Here is a 15,465-nt window from a genome sequence, read left to right as displayed (position 1 = left end):
CGTTCACCCCGCGATTTGAATCGCATCCGCGGCGTGAACAGCAGCAAAAGGTCAGCCGACCTCAACGTGTGCGGGTAGTAAATGTAATATTAGTAGAAGAAATAGTATTAGTAGTAGCAGTAGTATTGATAGCAGTATTGGTAGTACTGTTAGTAGTAATAGTAGTAGCTGTATTGTTAGTATTAGTAGTTTGTAGTATTGTTAGAAGTATTATTGTTGATAGTAGCAGTAATATTGTTGGTAGTAGTAGTATTGTTGGTAGTAGTAGTAGTAGTAGTAATAGTAGTAGTAATATTGGTAGTAGTAGTAGTATTGTTGGTAGTAGTAGTAGTAGTATTGTTGGCAGTACTAGTAGTATTTGTAGTAGTAGTAGTAGTATATGTGGTAATAGTAGTAGTATTAAAATGATGGTCTTACCCAGAATAAATTACTTATTCTCGATGATCCCAAACAAACCTCCAGCTGACTGGTTTAAATTTCTGGACTCCTCAATTACCAAATTCCTTTGGCAGGATAAACCTCCACGAATTAGCTTAAAAACGCTTCAGAAGACCAAAGACAGAGGAGGACTGGATCTACCCAACTTTTATTATTATTTCTTAGCCAACAGGCTGCAATATATACCAAGATGGTTGCAAGATAACCCACTAGATGAGTCTTGGTTAGACATAGAACAGACACTTTGCAATACGATAGAGCTTTCAGACTTACCATTTATTAGCTCAAGCATAAGAAAACATGAAAGCTTCAAAGGTATAAGTATCAGCACCTCTCTGACAGCATGGTGGGAGTATCTTAAAATGACAGTCTTCACTAGTACCATGCAGACGCACACCTATCTGGAATAATCCTGATATTTTGCAAAATAATTAAATGATGAACCTTCCGGACTGGAAAAATAAAGGAATCCTATACCTGGAACACATATATGAAGAACTGGACTTCATCCCATTTAATAGAATAGTCTCCCAATTTGGAATGGATAATAATAGCTTTTTAGAATATCACCAAATTAAATCTGTAGTAAAACAAAAATTTAAGCTCAATAAAATAGAATTACAAACACCACCAAGGGTATTAGACTTCTATAATCTCAAACCCCCCAAACTACTGTCTAAAGTATATAAGACACTGTCCAAAATAGACGATAGAATAGTAATCCTTATTGAAAAATGGGAGGTGGATCTATCAGTCAGCTTTGACCAGGACTTCTGGTCCCAAACTTGTTTAAAAACTTTTAAAATGATCAGAGACTCCAATTTACAATTAATTCAGTACAAAATTCTACACCGAGTACACTATACAGGTCATCGGATGTTCAAGATGGGGTTTGTGTCGTCTGACACCTGTACACACTGCACAAACAACATTCCTGACAATAACATTCATGCACTGTGGTCCTGTCCACCTGTCCAGGAATTTTGGGGTAGAGTATGTGAGGATCTGTCAAAATGTCTGAAATGTCATATCCCAACATCCCCCTCTCTTTGTTTACTGGGAAACCTGGACGATGTCCCGATTGAAACATCTGTGGTTCACGTGGTTCTGACTGCCATATGCATCGCTAAGAAAACTATCCTCTTGAATTGGAAAAATAAAGAAACTCTCTGCATTAACCAGTATAGAAATCTTTTGTTAGATCATATTACACTTGATTTAGCCTCTGCTTCCACTTCAAATCAATCTCTCTGGGCTCCTTTGATCGGTTCCATCACATAGCGATGACGGGGGACCACTGATATTGTCATGCAGGATGATGTGGGTGAGGGGGTGGAGGATCTGAGTTTGGAGGATCTGGACGTTCCCTGGAGGTGAGTTCACTGGGGGTGTCTGGGACTAGGGGGCCTTTGCCCCCCTCTGGAGGTGCTTGGGTTGCCTCGGGGGGTGGACTACTGGCGGTTGTGAGTGGGGCCCCTTGCAGGTCTTGGCGGTGGCCATGGGTCACTGCCTGGCAGCTGCATTGCCCCTAGGTGGGGGCCTGGGGGCTCGGGGTGTGAGGTGGCCGGCCCCGTGGGGGGATCTGGGCGGGGCCTTGGGGGTCGGGTCCTGACATGTATGCTGCCGGGGAGAAGGCAGGAACATGCAGCAATGCCTGACTCGGGATCAGGGGCCTCAGGTAGACCTTGGCTCCTCTGCTGTCTCATCACAGGGGAGGGGAAAGTCCAGGAGGGGGAGGACCCAACCTTGCCTGGATGGCCTATGTATTTTATAATCCGGAAATTGTGCAAATGCAGGGATGAGAGTAGATATTCTGCTGGGGTGGGGCTGGGTTGGTGCCCTCGGCTCTGTGATGCTGCTGCTTTGGGCCCTGGCAGGGTGGGCTGGGGTCTCCATGCCCTGGGTGGCAGTTTGACAACAGAGGTGCCTATTGGGGCCAGTGGGGGAGCTGGCTCCCTGGAGGGCTAAGCCCAATCAGCCATTCCTCCCCATCCCCAAACATTTCTCTCCTCCTGCTCCCTCACATCATCACACAAACATGCACATAGGACCTTGGGGGGTGGACAAGTCAGGGAGTGCGGGTATGGACCCCATTTCTGCATTCCTGTGGCAACCTCCCCCCAATTTTATTTGCACCCTTAGCACTTCCACCAACGACATTCCATGCAAACACACACTTAGGGCATTGGGAGTGAGCACATTCAACGGCATTTGGCAGGGGGATTTCTCAGCCTCATCCCGAGTGCTGGTGCCCACTTGCAATTTTAAACTGCACTTAGACACTGAGGGCTGTGGGTGCAAGTGAGGTGGTGTGATGGCATCAGCTGGCAAATGCCAGACAATGCCCGCTCACCACAGCGATGGAATACACCTCATCAACACATACTAACATCATATTGGAGCAGGCGGAGGGAGACTAGGGGTCTTAGCACACCTCTGTTGTCGCTTGGCTTCCTGGGACTGGAGGCTAGGAGGGAGACCCGGCCATCTGGTTGGAGTCTGGGGTGGTGGGTTGCTGTGCTCAGCGTTGGGCGGGGGAGCCTGCTCATCAGCACCCCAGCAGAAAGGGTCGAACTCTGGGAACCGGTAATGGTTGTACCCCATGTTCAGCAGTACCTGGACCAGAGTGAATAGGGTGTGTATGGGGAGCATGAGTGGATGTCCGGCATGCATTTTTGTAAGTCTTGGGTTGTATGTGCATGTGTGAGCATGAGGGAGGGAGTGTGTGACTGTGTTTGTGTATGATTGTATATGTCAGGTGGGGCCTTTGACTCCTCCCTTCTCCTGGGACTTCTTTTGATGATATAGATCTTCGTCTCCCCTCTCCCTGCCACACCTGGTGTGGAGTACGGTGCCTTGGTCTGCCTGCGTTGTGGCTCCCGGGTCAGATTTTTGGCATCTGCCTGACCAATCCCAGTGGCTGCCTGGTGGGGTCTGAGTCCCTGGGCTCTGCTGGGTCCCCGGCGGGGGTGGTCGCTCCTGGGTCCCGGGTTGCTGGGTCCCGGGCTCGGCCGACTATGGGGTGGGAGGCTGCGGGCGGGCCTCTGGACTTGCCGCTGATATCTCCTGGGACTCTGCCGGCTGCTGGTTGTGGCCCCCGGGGCGATCCTCTGCGCCTCTCGAGGGGGGCGGGGGCTTTTCTGGTCGCAGTCTCCCTGGGGTTCCTGTGTTCTGGGGCAGCTCCTGGATCTCTGGGACTTGGAGCTCCCTCCGTCTCCTGCACATCTTTAGGGGCAGATCTGTGGTCCCTCACACTCTCTATTGGACGCTCCTATAGAGGAACCTTACATAAACAAGTGCGTGTACACACACAGGTGCTCACATGGTGCTCTCATAAGTATGGGCTTGGGCACGTTCAACACATGTCTTAAGGCTATGGTTGGCACTTAATGCACTGTGATTTATTATCGTGTGATTGTTCAGTTAAACAATGTTGATTATATATTTCTTCATCAAGTTGATGTAGTGATAGCTTGATCTTGTTTTATTGTTGTTGTGTCCCATTTTTTTTTCTTTCTTTCTGCAGGTCTAGAAGCAGACTCTTGTTCATTATTGTTTATTTTTGTATGTAGAGGGAAAAAGAAGGAACGCACACATATAAAGGAATCACTTAAAACATGTGGCTATCCTAATTGGGCGTTTATAAAGTCAGCAAAGATGCACAGAAAAGAAGACCAGACACCAGCGAGGGAGGATAAGAAAGACAGACGCAACAACCTTGTCATCCCCTATGTAGCCGGTGTATCAGAGAAACTCAGGAGGGTTTTCTCCAAACACAACATACCAGTGTACTTCAGGCCCAGCAACACACTCAGACAGAAACTGGTTCACCCGAAAGACAAACCTCCTAAACACAAACTGAACAATGTGGAGTATGCTGTACAGTGCAGCGAGGAATGCCCAGATCTCTACATCGGAGAAACCAAGCCACTTCACAAGCGCATGGCACAACATAGAAGAGCCACCTCCACGGGACAGGACTCAGCAGTCCATTTGCATCTAAAGGACAAAGGTCACTCTTTCGAGGATGCCAACGTTCACATTTTGGACAGAGAGGACAGATGGTTTGAAAGAGGAGTAAATGAAGCCATTTATGTCCACTGTGAACAACCATCTTTGAACAGAGGCGGTGGTTTACGACACCAACTGTCTCCCATCTATAATCCAGTTTTGAGATCCCTTCCCAGATGCCTCAACGCCCACGCATATCCTGGGCCATCTGACCTCAGGAATTCACATGATAGGGTGGGGCCAGGCTTCACAATGAGCTCACCCGAAACTCTGGCTGAATAGGACCCACACCCACCCTCACACCTTGGCTCATGTGTTTATGTAGAAGATCATCAGGGGGTCTTTTGTTCCCTCTTCGGGGGGAAACTCCCACTGGGTTTAAATCTGGGACTCTCCACCATTTGACCTTAGAACTGAAGAAGCCTCTCAGATGAGAGATGAAACGTCTTCAAGCAACTCAAAGAAGTCCAGAAGCTTTTCTTTCAAAGCTCCTTAGACTACAATGACCTGGATGACTGAGAACCTTCACAGACATATTTTAATAGTAGTAGTTGTATTGGTGGTAGTAGTAGTAGTAGTATTGATAGTAGTGGTATTTTAATAGTAGAAGTTGTATTGGTGGTAGTAGTAGTAGTAGTATTGATAGTAGTGGTATTTTAATAGTAGAAGTTGTATTGGTGGTAGTAGTAGTAGTAGTAGTAGTAGTACTGATAGTAGTGGTATTTTAATAGTAGTAGTTGTATTGGTGGTAGTAGTAGTAGTAGTATTGATAGTAGTGGTATTTTAATAGTAGATGTTGTATTGGTGGTAGTAGTAGTAGTAGTAGTAGTAGTAGTATTGATAGTAGTGGTATTTTAATAGTAGTAGTTGTATTGGTGGTGGTAGTAGTAGTAGTAGTAGTAGTATTGATAGTAGTGGTATTTTAATAGTAGTAGTTGTATTGGTGGTGGTGGTAGTAGTAGTAGTAGTAGTAGTAGTATTGATAGTAGTGGTATTTTAATAGTAGTAGTTGTATTGGTGGTGGTGGTAGTAGTAGTAGTAGTAGTAGTATTGATAGTAGTGGTATTTTAATAGTAGTAGTTGTATTGGTGGTGGTAGTAGTAGTAGTAGTATTGATAGTAGTGGTATTTTAATAGTAGTAGTTGTATTGGTGGTGGTAGTAGTAGTAGTAGTAGTAGTAGTAGTAGTAGTATTGATAGTAGTGGTATTTTAATAGTAGTAGTTGTATTGGTGGTGGTAGTAGTAGTAGTAGTAGTATTGATAGTAGTGGTATTTTAATAGTAGTAGTTGTATTGGTGGTGGTGGTAGTAGTAGTAGTAGTAGTATTGATAGTAGTGGTATTTTAATAGTAGTAGTTGTATTGGTGGTGGTAGTAGTAGTAGTAGTAGTAGTAGTAGTATTGATAGTAGTGGTATTTTAATAGTAGTAGTTGTATTGGTGGTGGTGGTAGTAGTAGTAGTAGTAGTAGTATTGATAGTAGTGGTATTTTAATAGTAGTAGTTGTATTGGTGGTGGTGGTAGTAGTAGTAGTAGTAGTATTGATAGTAGTGGTATTTTAATAGTAGTAGTTGTATTGGTGGTGGTAGTAGTAGTAGTAGTAGTAGTATTGATAGTAATGGTATTTTAATAGTAGTAGTTGTATTGGTGGTGGTAGTAGTAGTAGTAGTAGTAGTATTGATAGTAGTGGTATTTTAATAGTAGTAGTTGTATTGGTGGTGGTAGTAGTAGTAGTAGTAGTAGTATTGATAGTAGTGGTATTTTAATAGTAGTAGTTGTATTGGTGGTGGTAGTAGTAGTATTGATAGTAGTGGTATTTTAATAGTAGTAGTTGTATTGGTGGTGGTAGTAGTAGTAGTAGTAGTAGTATTGATAGTAGTGGTAGTAATAGTAGTAGTTGTATTGGTGGTGGTAGTAGTAGTAGTAGTAGTAGTATTGATAGTAGTGGTATTTTAATAGTAGTAGTTGTATTGGTGGTGGTAGTAGTAGTAGTAGTAGTAGTAGTATTGATAGTAGTGGTAGTAATAGTAGTAGTTGTATTGGTGGTGGTAGTAGTAGTAGTAGTAGTAGTATTGATAGTAGTGGTAGTAATAGTAGTAGTTGTATTGGTGGTGGTAGTAGTAGTAGTAGTATTGATAGTAGTGGTATTTTAATAGTAGTAGTTGATTTGGTGGTGGTGGTGGTAGTAGTAGTAGTAGTATTGATAGTAGTGGTATTTTAATAGTAGTAGTTGTATTGGTGGTGGTGGTAGTAGTAGTAGTAGTAGTATTGATAGTAGTGGTATTTTAATAGTAGTAGTTGTATTGGTGGTGGTGGTAGTAGTAGTAGTAGTAGTATTGATAGTAGTGGTATTTTAATAGTAGTAGTTGTATTGGTGGTGGTAGTAGTAGTAGTAGTAGTATTGATAGTAGTGGTATTTTAATAGTAGTAGTTGTATTGGTGGTGGTAGTAGTAGTAGTAGTAGTAGTAGTATTGATAGTAGTGGTAGTAATAGTAGTAGTTGTATTGGTGGTGGTAGTAGTAGTAGTAGTAGTAGTATTGATAGTAGTGGTATTTTAATAGTAGAAGTTGTATTGGTGGTAGTAGTAGTAGTAGTAGTAGTAGTAGTAGTAGTATTGATAGTAGTGGTATTTTAATATTAGTAGTTGTATTGGTGGTGGTAGTAGTAGTAGTAGTAGTAGTATTGATAGTAGTGGTATTTTAATAGTAGTAGTTGTATTGGTGGTGGTGGTAGTAGTAGTAGTAGTAGTATTGATAGTAGTGGTATTTTAATAGTAGTAGTTGTATTGGTGGTGGTAGTAGTAGTAGTAGTAGTAGTATTGATAGTAGTGGTATTTTAATAGTAGTAGTTGTATTGGTGGTGGTAGTAGTAGTAGTAGTAGTAGTAGTATTGATAGTAGTGGTAGTAATAGTAGTAGTTGTATTGGTGGTGGTGGTAGTAGTAGTAGTATTGATAGTAGTGGTATTTTAATAGTAGTAGTTGTATTGGTGGTGGTAGTAGTAGTAGTAGTAGTAGTAGTATTGATAGTAGTGGTATTTTAATAGTAGTAGTTGTATTGGTGGTGGTAGTAGTAGTAGTAGTAGTAGTATTGATAGTAGTGGTAGTAATAGTAGTGGTGCAGGAGGGCAGTGGAACAGTGTTGTTTAATTTCTTCTTTTATGCATCTACAGCAATTTGCTTCGTCTCCCATCGATAGAAAGTGCTTTAGAAATAAAGCTGATGAGGATGAGGAAGATGAAGAGCTCCACCACATAGAAACTGAGCCATGCAGAAGAGGATCAGCACAGGAAATATTATTTCATACATTTATTAACAGAAAACAGGATTGTAGTTCAAATGGAAAGCAACATTTTTCGGTTGGGTGATGTCTGCTATGTCGTCCATCTAATGACTTGGTTAACCATAGGGATCCAATCCCAGTGCTAGTTGCTGTTTAGCAGTTACTGACTTACAGCAGCTGTACATGGTACATATTCATGTAAAATCCCAAATGGAGTAAACAAGCTTACCGTAAGTTACTACTACATGAGTGAGGCTCTCACCTTTGCCGTGTGTGTGGGCCAGAACATGTTGTTCAAAGGAAGTGTCCCTGGAGTTGGCAAAACTTTCAGCTGAGAGCTGAGGGAACCGCTTCTGCAGGTAGGCCCGTTTCTCAGTAGAACCTAGTTGTCCAATCAGAAATAAGATCTCCAACATGTTAGAGTCGTTTTCAAATGTCATCTCACCAAGAAACACAAGTCACTCATAGTGTTCAGAACTCTGAGTGAGAAATACTGACCCACTGTGGTGAAAACTCTACATTTCTTGCTGAGCGCTATTGCGATGGCTGCCTGGCCAACACCCCCAGAACCCGAGTGGATAAGAACCGTTTCACCAGGACGAAGCCTTCCTCGCACCACCAGAGAGTAGTAGGCAGTAGCATAGACCACTGGCACTGAGGCTGCTTGCTCCAGGGTCCTGGAAACAATTAACAAGTCATCTGTGAGTCTACTAGTCAGTAGAAAGTTTAGAACACTGTTTAGTATGCCTGGAGCAACCATGTGATGCACAAAAAGCAAATACAGTTGACAGAGGACATCTGTCTGTCAGGCAATGATGAATTTGCCCGGGAGGTCAACAGCCTGGAACAAGGTGGGGGCTGCTGCAGTTCCCTGTCTCGTCTACTCCTGCAGTAAGTCGGTGTATCGCATTTCACCACGATGGATTGTATCCGTGAGGGTCTTGTTCCAAATTCTCCGTTCTTTGCCCCACTGGTGGTCAATATTCGTATCTCTTGTGTAGACCCATTGAAGCTGGCTCCAGGGTCAACCTAGGACCATCCTGTGGACGTCTAAGCCACTGGAGGGTGCACTGACTCAGCATTACTGACAGATCGGTGGAAAGAATACTTTCTGTAGATGTTGAGAGCTTTGTCCCATCATGCTCAGGATTTTACAAAGCTATTGCAGATGGAAGCCATTCAGTCATCATTCTTGTCTTGAAGAATGGGGTGCGTGTTGCAGCGTGGTTAAACTACTACTAGAATGAACGCTGTTTGCTATCAGCTTTGTTAGACTCTGAAGAAGATCAAACAAGTTAGCAAATGAAGCTTCTATCATGGCCATTTGGTAATGGCTGAGACAGCCTTTGTGTAACTGGTACTTTATTCTGTGTCAAGAGGTTTCTTCAGGTTTGCAAGACTTTGGAAGTAACCGTCCATGCAAACAAGGTCAAAGGCCTCTGTCGGTTAGCCAGGTGAGTTACAGGGGCCTCCTCTGCTCTTGGCTGTTCTTCTGTAGCTAATGAAGGTTGGCAGAATCTGGCTGAGACCCAGAACCAGCTAGTACCAAGGGTCTGCAAGGTCTGCAACACAGCCAGTGACTTCCCCACAACACCAGTGTCTCTTAATGAGTCTGTCCTTAAAAGGTGAAGCAAACGTAAACAACTAAACTATAATGTTACTGACCATGTGACTGGGACCTCCCAAAGGAACCTTCCATCTGCTTCCACTATTGTTGCCAGACCTTTAGCGGGCAGCAGTCCCATCACACGCTGGCCAGTGGGATCACGGCCAGAAAACTCCATACCCAGCATGCAGTGCTGCAGAGCTTGATCCCCTACACAGATCACAGTGAACAGGAAAAACACACATCTATATATCTATATATACATAAGGGATGGACAATCTATCGGCGCCTATATCGGTATCGCCGATGTTAGTCATTTTTTAACATATCAGTATCGCTCCAATAAATAAAACTGGACGGATATTAACAACCAATATTTTTTTCCATCTTGTTTCTATTTGTTCATCTGTTTCGGGGAGGGGGGGGGGGGTAATCATGTGACCGTGATTTTAACCATCTTAGAAGCATAAATGTGTGTGTACATGATAACGTAAATTCAGCTTCAATAATTTTCATTCTACACAAAATCTGTCGGCAGACATCGCAACTATATATATATGTATGTATATATACACATATATATATATGTATACATACATATACATACATATATATATATATATATATATATATATATATATGTATGTATACATATATATATATATATATATATGTATGTATATGTATACATACATATATATATATATATATATATGTATATATGTATGTATATATACACATATATACATATATATATATATGTATATATGTGTATATATACATATATATATATGTATATATACACATATATATATATATGTATACATACATATACATATATATATATATATATATATATATATATACATATACATACACATACATATATACATACATATACATATATATATATATATATATATATATATATACATATATATATATGTATATGTATGTATATATGTATGTGTATGTATATATATATATATATATATATATATATATATGTATATGTATGTATACATATATATATATATGTGTATATAAACATATATATATATATATATATGTATATACATATATATATGTATGTATATATACACATATATATACAGGTGCTGGCCAGTAAATTAGAATATCATCAAAAGGTTGAAAATATTTCAGTAATTCCATTCAAAACGTGAAACTTGTACATTATATTCATGCAATGCACACAGACCAATGTATTTCCGATGTTTATTACGTTTAATTTTGATATTTATAGGTGACAACCAATGAAAACATCAAATCTGGTATCTCAGAAAATTAGAATATTCTAAAGGCCAATGAAAAAATGTTTGTTTCTCTAATGTTGGCCAACTGAAAAGAATGAACATGAAAAGAATGTGCATGTATAGCACTCAATACTTAGTCGGGGCTCCTTTTGCCTCAATAACTGCAGTAATGCGGCGTGGCATGGACTCGATCAGTCTGTGGCACTGCTCAGGTGTTATGAGAGCCCAGGTTGCTCTGATAGTCGTCTTCAGCTCCTCTGCATTGTTGGGTCTAGCGTATTGCATCCTCCGCTTCACAATACCCCATAGATTTTCTATGGGGTTAAGGTCAGGCGAGTTTGCTGGCCAATCAAGGACAGGGATACCATGGTCCTTGAACCAGGTGCTGGTGGTTTTGGCACTGTGTGCAGGTGCCAAGTCCTGTTGAAAGGTGAAGTCTGCATCCCCATAAAGTTGGTCAGCAGCAGGAAGCATGAAGTGCTCTAAAACTTCCTGGTAGACGGCTGCATTGACCCTGGACCTCAGGAAACAGAGTGGGCCAACACCGGCAGATGACATGGCACCCCACACCATCACTGACGGTGGAAACTTTACACTGGACCTCATGCAACGTGGATTCTGTGCTTCTCCGCTCTTCCTCCAGACTCTGGGTCCTTGATTTCCAAAGGAAATGCAGAACTTGCTTTCATCAGAAAACATAACTTTGGACCACTCAGCATCAGTCCAGTCCTTTTTGTCCTTGGCCCAGGCGAGACGCTTCTTGCGCTGTTTCTTGTTCAAGAGTGGCTTGACACACGGAATGCGACACCTGAATCCCATGTCTTTCATGAGTCTCCTCGTGGTGGTTCTTGAAGCGCTGACTCCAGCTGCAGTCCACTCTTTGTGGATCTCCCCCACATTTTTGAATGGGTTTGTCGTCACAATTCTCTGCAGGGTGCGGTTATCCCTAGAGCTTGTACACTTTTTTCTACCACATTTTTTCCGTCCCTTCGCCTGTCTGTTAATGTGCTTGGACACAGAGCTCTGCGAACAGCCAGCTTCTTTAGCAATCACCTTTTGTGTCTTGCCCTCCTTGTGCAAGGTGTCAATGATTGTCTTTTGGACAGCTGTTAAGTCAGAAGTCTTCCCCATGATTGTGGTGCCTTCAAAACAAGACTGAGGGACCTTTTAAAGGCCTTTGCAGGTGTTTTGAGTAAATCAGCTGATTAGAGTGGCAGCAGGTGTCTTCTATATTCAGCCTTTTCAGAATATTCTAATTTTTTGAGATACCAAATTTGGAGTTTTCATTAGTTGTCACCTATAAATATCAAAATTAAACGTAATAAACATCGGAAATACATTGGTCTGTGTGCATTGCATGAATATAATGTACAAGTTTCACGTTTTGAATGGAATTACTGAAATATTTTCAACCTTTTGATGATATTCTAATTTACTGGCCAGCACCTGTATATGTATACATACATATATATATATATATATATATATATATATATATATACATATACATATACATACACATACATATATATATATGTATATATACATATATATATGTATATATATACATATATATACATATATATATGTATATATATATATATATATATATATATATATATATATATACATATATATATATATGTATGTATACATACATATACATACATATATATATATATATATATATATATACATATACATACACATACATATATACATACATATACATATATATATATATACATATATATATGTATATATATATGTATATATATATACATATATATATATGTGTGTATGTATATACATATATATATGTATATATATATACATATATATATATGTGTGTATACATATATATATATATATATATATATATATATATATATATATACATATATACATATATACATACTTATATATACACATATATATACATACAAATATATACACATATGTATATATATATACACTTTAGTGATACACAGATAGGATGATCGGGAGTACTTGTCCTAGTCATGAATTTTGGCACCTGAGTGCTTCAGGAAAACACTTACAGATATCTTCACACACATGTCATGAATGCTGGCAACATTTGAAGAAAGACCACCTTTGGCTGAAGACTAGCTCAAGTGTGCGGAGCAGAACTGGTACCTGGGATAGCGTCTGGTGGCAGTTTGCCCGTGGCCAGCATGATATCTCTGAAATTCAGTGAGCTGTAGTAGACATGACACAGCTGCATGGTGGGGCTGCAGGACGTCAGGCGGTGGGAGGGAGCAGCAATCCAGCGCAGAGAAGACAGGTCACCTCGAGTCAACACGTTGACATACGCCGACTCGGTCATCTCCTCCTTCAGATCTGACAACATATGCACACAACACGGACTGTTAGAGACAAGCTCATTCATTCACAGATGAGTGAATGGCTGAGGCTGTGCAGAACCAGAACCAGGTAGGTCTCTGGTAAACACTTGGGTACCATTAGAGACGAGCTGGTGTCTGAAGGAGCCCCACTGTCCATCTCTGAACACGTTCATGACCAGATCCCCCTCCAACACTGACTGGACCGACTCGTGGTCCGGCTGTAGGGTGGGTGAGGCTGAGGATCCATTCAGGTTGGACACAAACATGCAGCTGGATGCAAACAGAAACCAGAACCCGGACATGTCAACACAAGCACAGGTCAACCTGCTCACAGAGCCACCACCGAGGTTCCTCAGCGTCTGCTATGCTCTCAGATCTGGGCTCACAAACGGAGCATGCAGCTGCTGCTGAATGGCCTGCAGACCCCACTGCTCTACCTAACGAGTCTCATTCCTCTGTCCTCCCTCTCATCCCATCTCAAAGGGGCAAGGGTCAAAGGTTAGAGCCTCTGAATCCTCAAAATTAACCCCTGAATGGCCGATCTGACAGATTGTGTTCAACAGTGGTTAAAAATACACCAGCCCCACTCCCAGGTGTAGCCCACCTGGCGTAAGTGTAACATTCCTCGGATGCAACTTTAGTGCACATATACATAAATAATCCCTTTAAAAAGCAGGAATTTCATCAGCAGCTCAGTGAACTAAAGAAGCATTTCCAGAATTTTCCCACGGCTGCTCTTACTGAACATGTGTTTAACTCCTTAAGGTTGATAATATATCTTACATCACAACAGTTTTACATCAAGTAAAAACACAACAAAAACTGCTACATCTAGTATTTTGCATGTCCCAGTACTACCGTCCTAAAAACCTCCACAGTAGTACTAATACCATGACCATAGGGCTGTAGTTTTACCACCTCTCTTCATGAAGTGCATGGAGAGACTAGGGCTGCAACACATCAAGGCTCCCCCCCCAGCAGGCAAGGTGGGCTAAGGGTCTTGCCCAAGGACACAACAACAGCAACGGACTGAGCAGGGCTAAAACCTGCAACCTTCTGATTACGGATCATGGACGAGCACCTAACTCCTGCGCCACGCCGCCCACATCACACATGTTGACACGTATGTGTATCGTCCTAGTCAGTAAATAATGGAATGAAATGTCATTTTAGCCTAATTATGGCCCCCTTGGCACACACACACACACACACACACGCACGCACACACATACACACACAACAAGGTGTGACATAACGTCGTCATCAGTACAGAGATTAGCATATGACGCACTGTGGCGACCCTCTGGGTCAGCCTACAGCATGCATTGCAGGAGCTGGACCTGTGCGGACTCGAGCCAGCACCGTGTTGGGACCACAGACGGATGAAGCTCTCCTCGAGGTTTACTTCTAACGGATCCCGCCACTCACGTCTGTATCACCTCGGTTGAATATCAGGTGTAGCAGGCTCGCCCGCCCCCGCTAGCTCGCTGCCTCTCGGTCTGTGGCGTTAAAGCGGACACCACGTGTAGTCTTGGTGTCCAGTCAGTCGTGTGTTGACCAACTTTACAGAGAAGAACTTTATAACTGTCACTGGGGTGTTATACACCCTAACCTTTGCACTTTTTAACTTGTGGGGTTGTAAGCAAGCCTTTCTACTGGGACTGGAACTTCTACATTCTGTTTGTGTAAAGAAAGGGCCGAACCCCCCCCCCCCCCCCCCCCCCCCCCATGGACCAGTTTGGGGGCCTACAGCAGCCACGACACCTCAGAAACGACATCTCTCTGCTATGAAGGAATAATGTGAGATTCCAGCCATGTTGGTCTTTAATAACTTTGGGCTGCATGACCCACAGCGGGCGTAGGACCTACCCTCACTGAGCCTGGAGGAACCTACACGTCCAGAGCCTAGCACTAACTCTCCTCCATCCTGTAGAAGACATCCAGATGCCCCGCACGGCAGCCAGAGCACATCAACCCTTCTTCAGTCTGGAGCGAGAAGCAAGACCCAGCTGCTGTGACAGCCACACAAGGTTTTAGGACTTTATGCTCTGAAACGGGGCAGACAGGACATGTCCTCAGCCTTCCTGACTCCTAAAAACGTTTATCCATCTCTGGGTCATTTCATTCCTCCATTACGAGAAGCTCTCTAACCTCCACCCACCCCTCCGTGGTCCCCAACATCAGGCCTGAGTCCAAACTGCCTTTGCTACCCAAGTCCTGGATCTGCAGCAGGTTTGGGGCGGGGCTTGAAGCTGACCGCAGCGCTGAGTGGGACTGGTGTTTTTAGATTCAACAGCAGCTTTTGTGTTTGTACGCCTCTTAACTGTTGGGCTCCATCTTATCTCACATACCATACATACCATTAACCCACGGCGGTCAGCAGATAGGCCGTGGCTTCGTAAAGGAAGTGTTTTGGTAGAGCAGATACAGGGCAGCGAGTGGGCGGGGCTGGGGTTATCGGGGTCAGTTTAAGTGACTTCACTAGACCTTAC

The 15,465-nt window shown here is 42.5% G+C and overlaps 1 protein-coding gene across 1 annotated transcript in view; it reads right to left on the bottom strand.

The window, feature by feature from the left end:
* Window positions 1-15,465, bottom strand: part of fasn (fatty acid synthase) — a 91,790-nt gene that overhangs the window by 21,861 nt on the left and 54,464 nt on the right. Inside the window, exons 26-30 of the mRNA XM_015976513.3 lie at window positions 13,089-13,243; window positions 12,765-12,968; window positions 9,393-9,543; window positions 8,226-8,404; window positions 7,990-8,109 (exon numbers count right to left, since the gene is read on the bottom strand). Coding sequence (XP_015831999.3) covers window positions 7,990-8,109; window positions 8,226-8,404; window positions 9,393-9,543; window positions 12,765-12,968; window positions 13,089-13,243 — 809 coding nt within the window. The remainder of the gene's footprint in view (window positions 1-7,989; window positions 8,110-8,225; window positions 8,405-9,392; window positions 9,544-12,764; window positions 12,969-13,088; window positions 13,244-15,465) is intronic.

Source organism: Nothobranchius furzeri, chromosome 16 (assembly GCF_043380555.1).
Source record: "Nothobranchius furzeri strain GRZ-AD chromosome 16, NfurGRZ-RIMD1, whole genome shotgun sequence".
Taxonomy (NCBI): domain Eukaryota; kingdom Metazoa; phylum Chordata; class Actinopteri; order Cyprinodontiformes; family Nothobranchiidae; genus Nothobranchius; species Nothobranchius furzeri.
The sequence above is the reverse complement of the archived record's forward strand: the minus strand, read 5'-3'. Positions and strand labels throughout refer to the sequence as shown.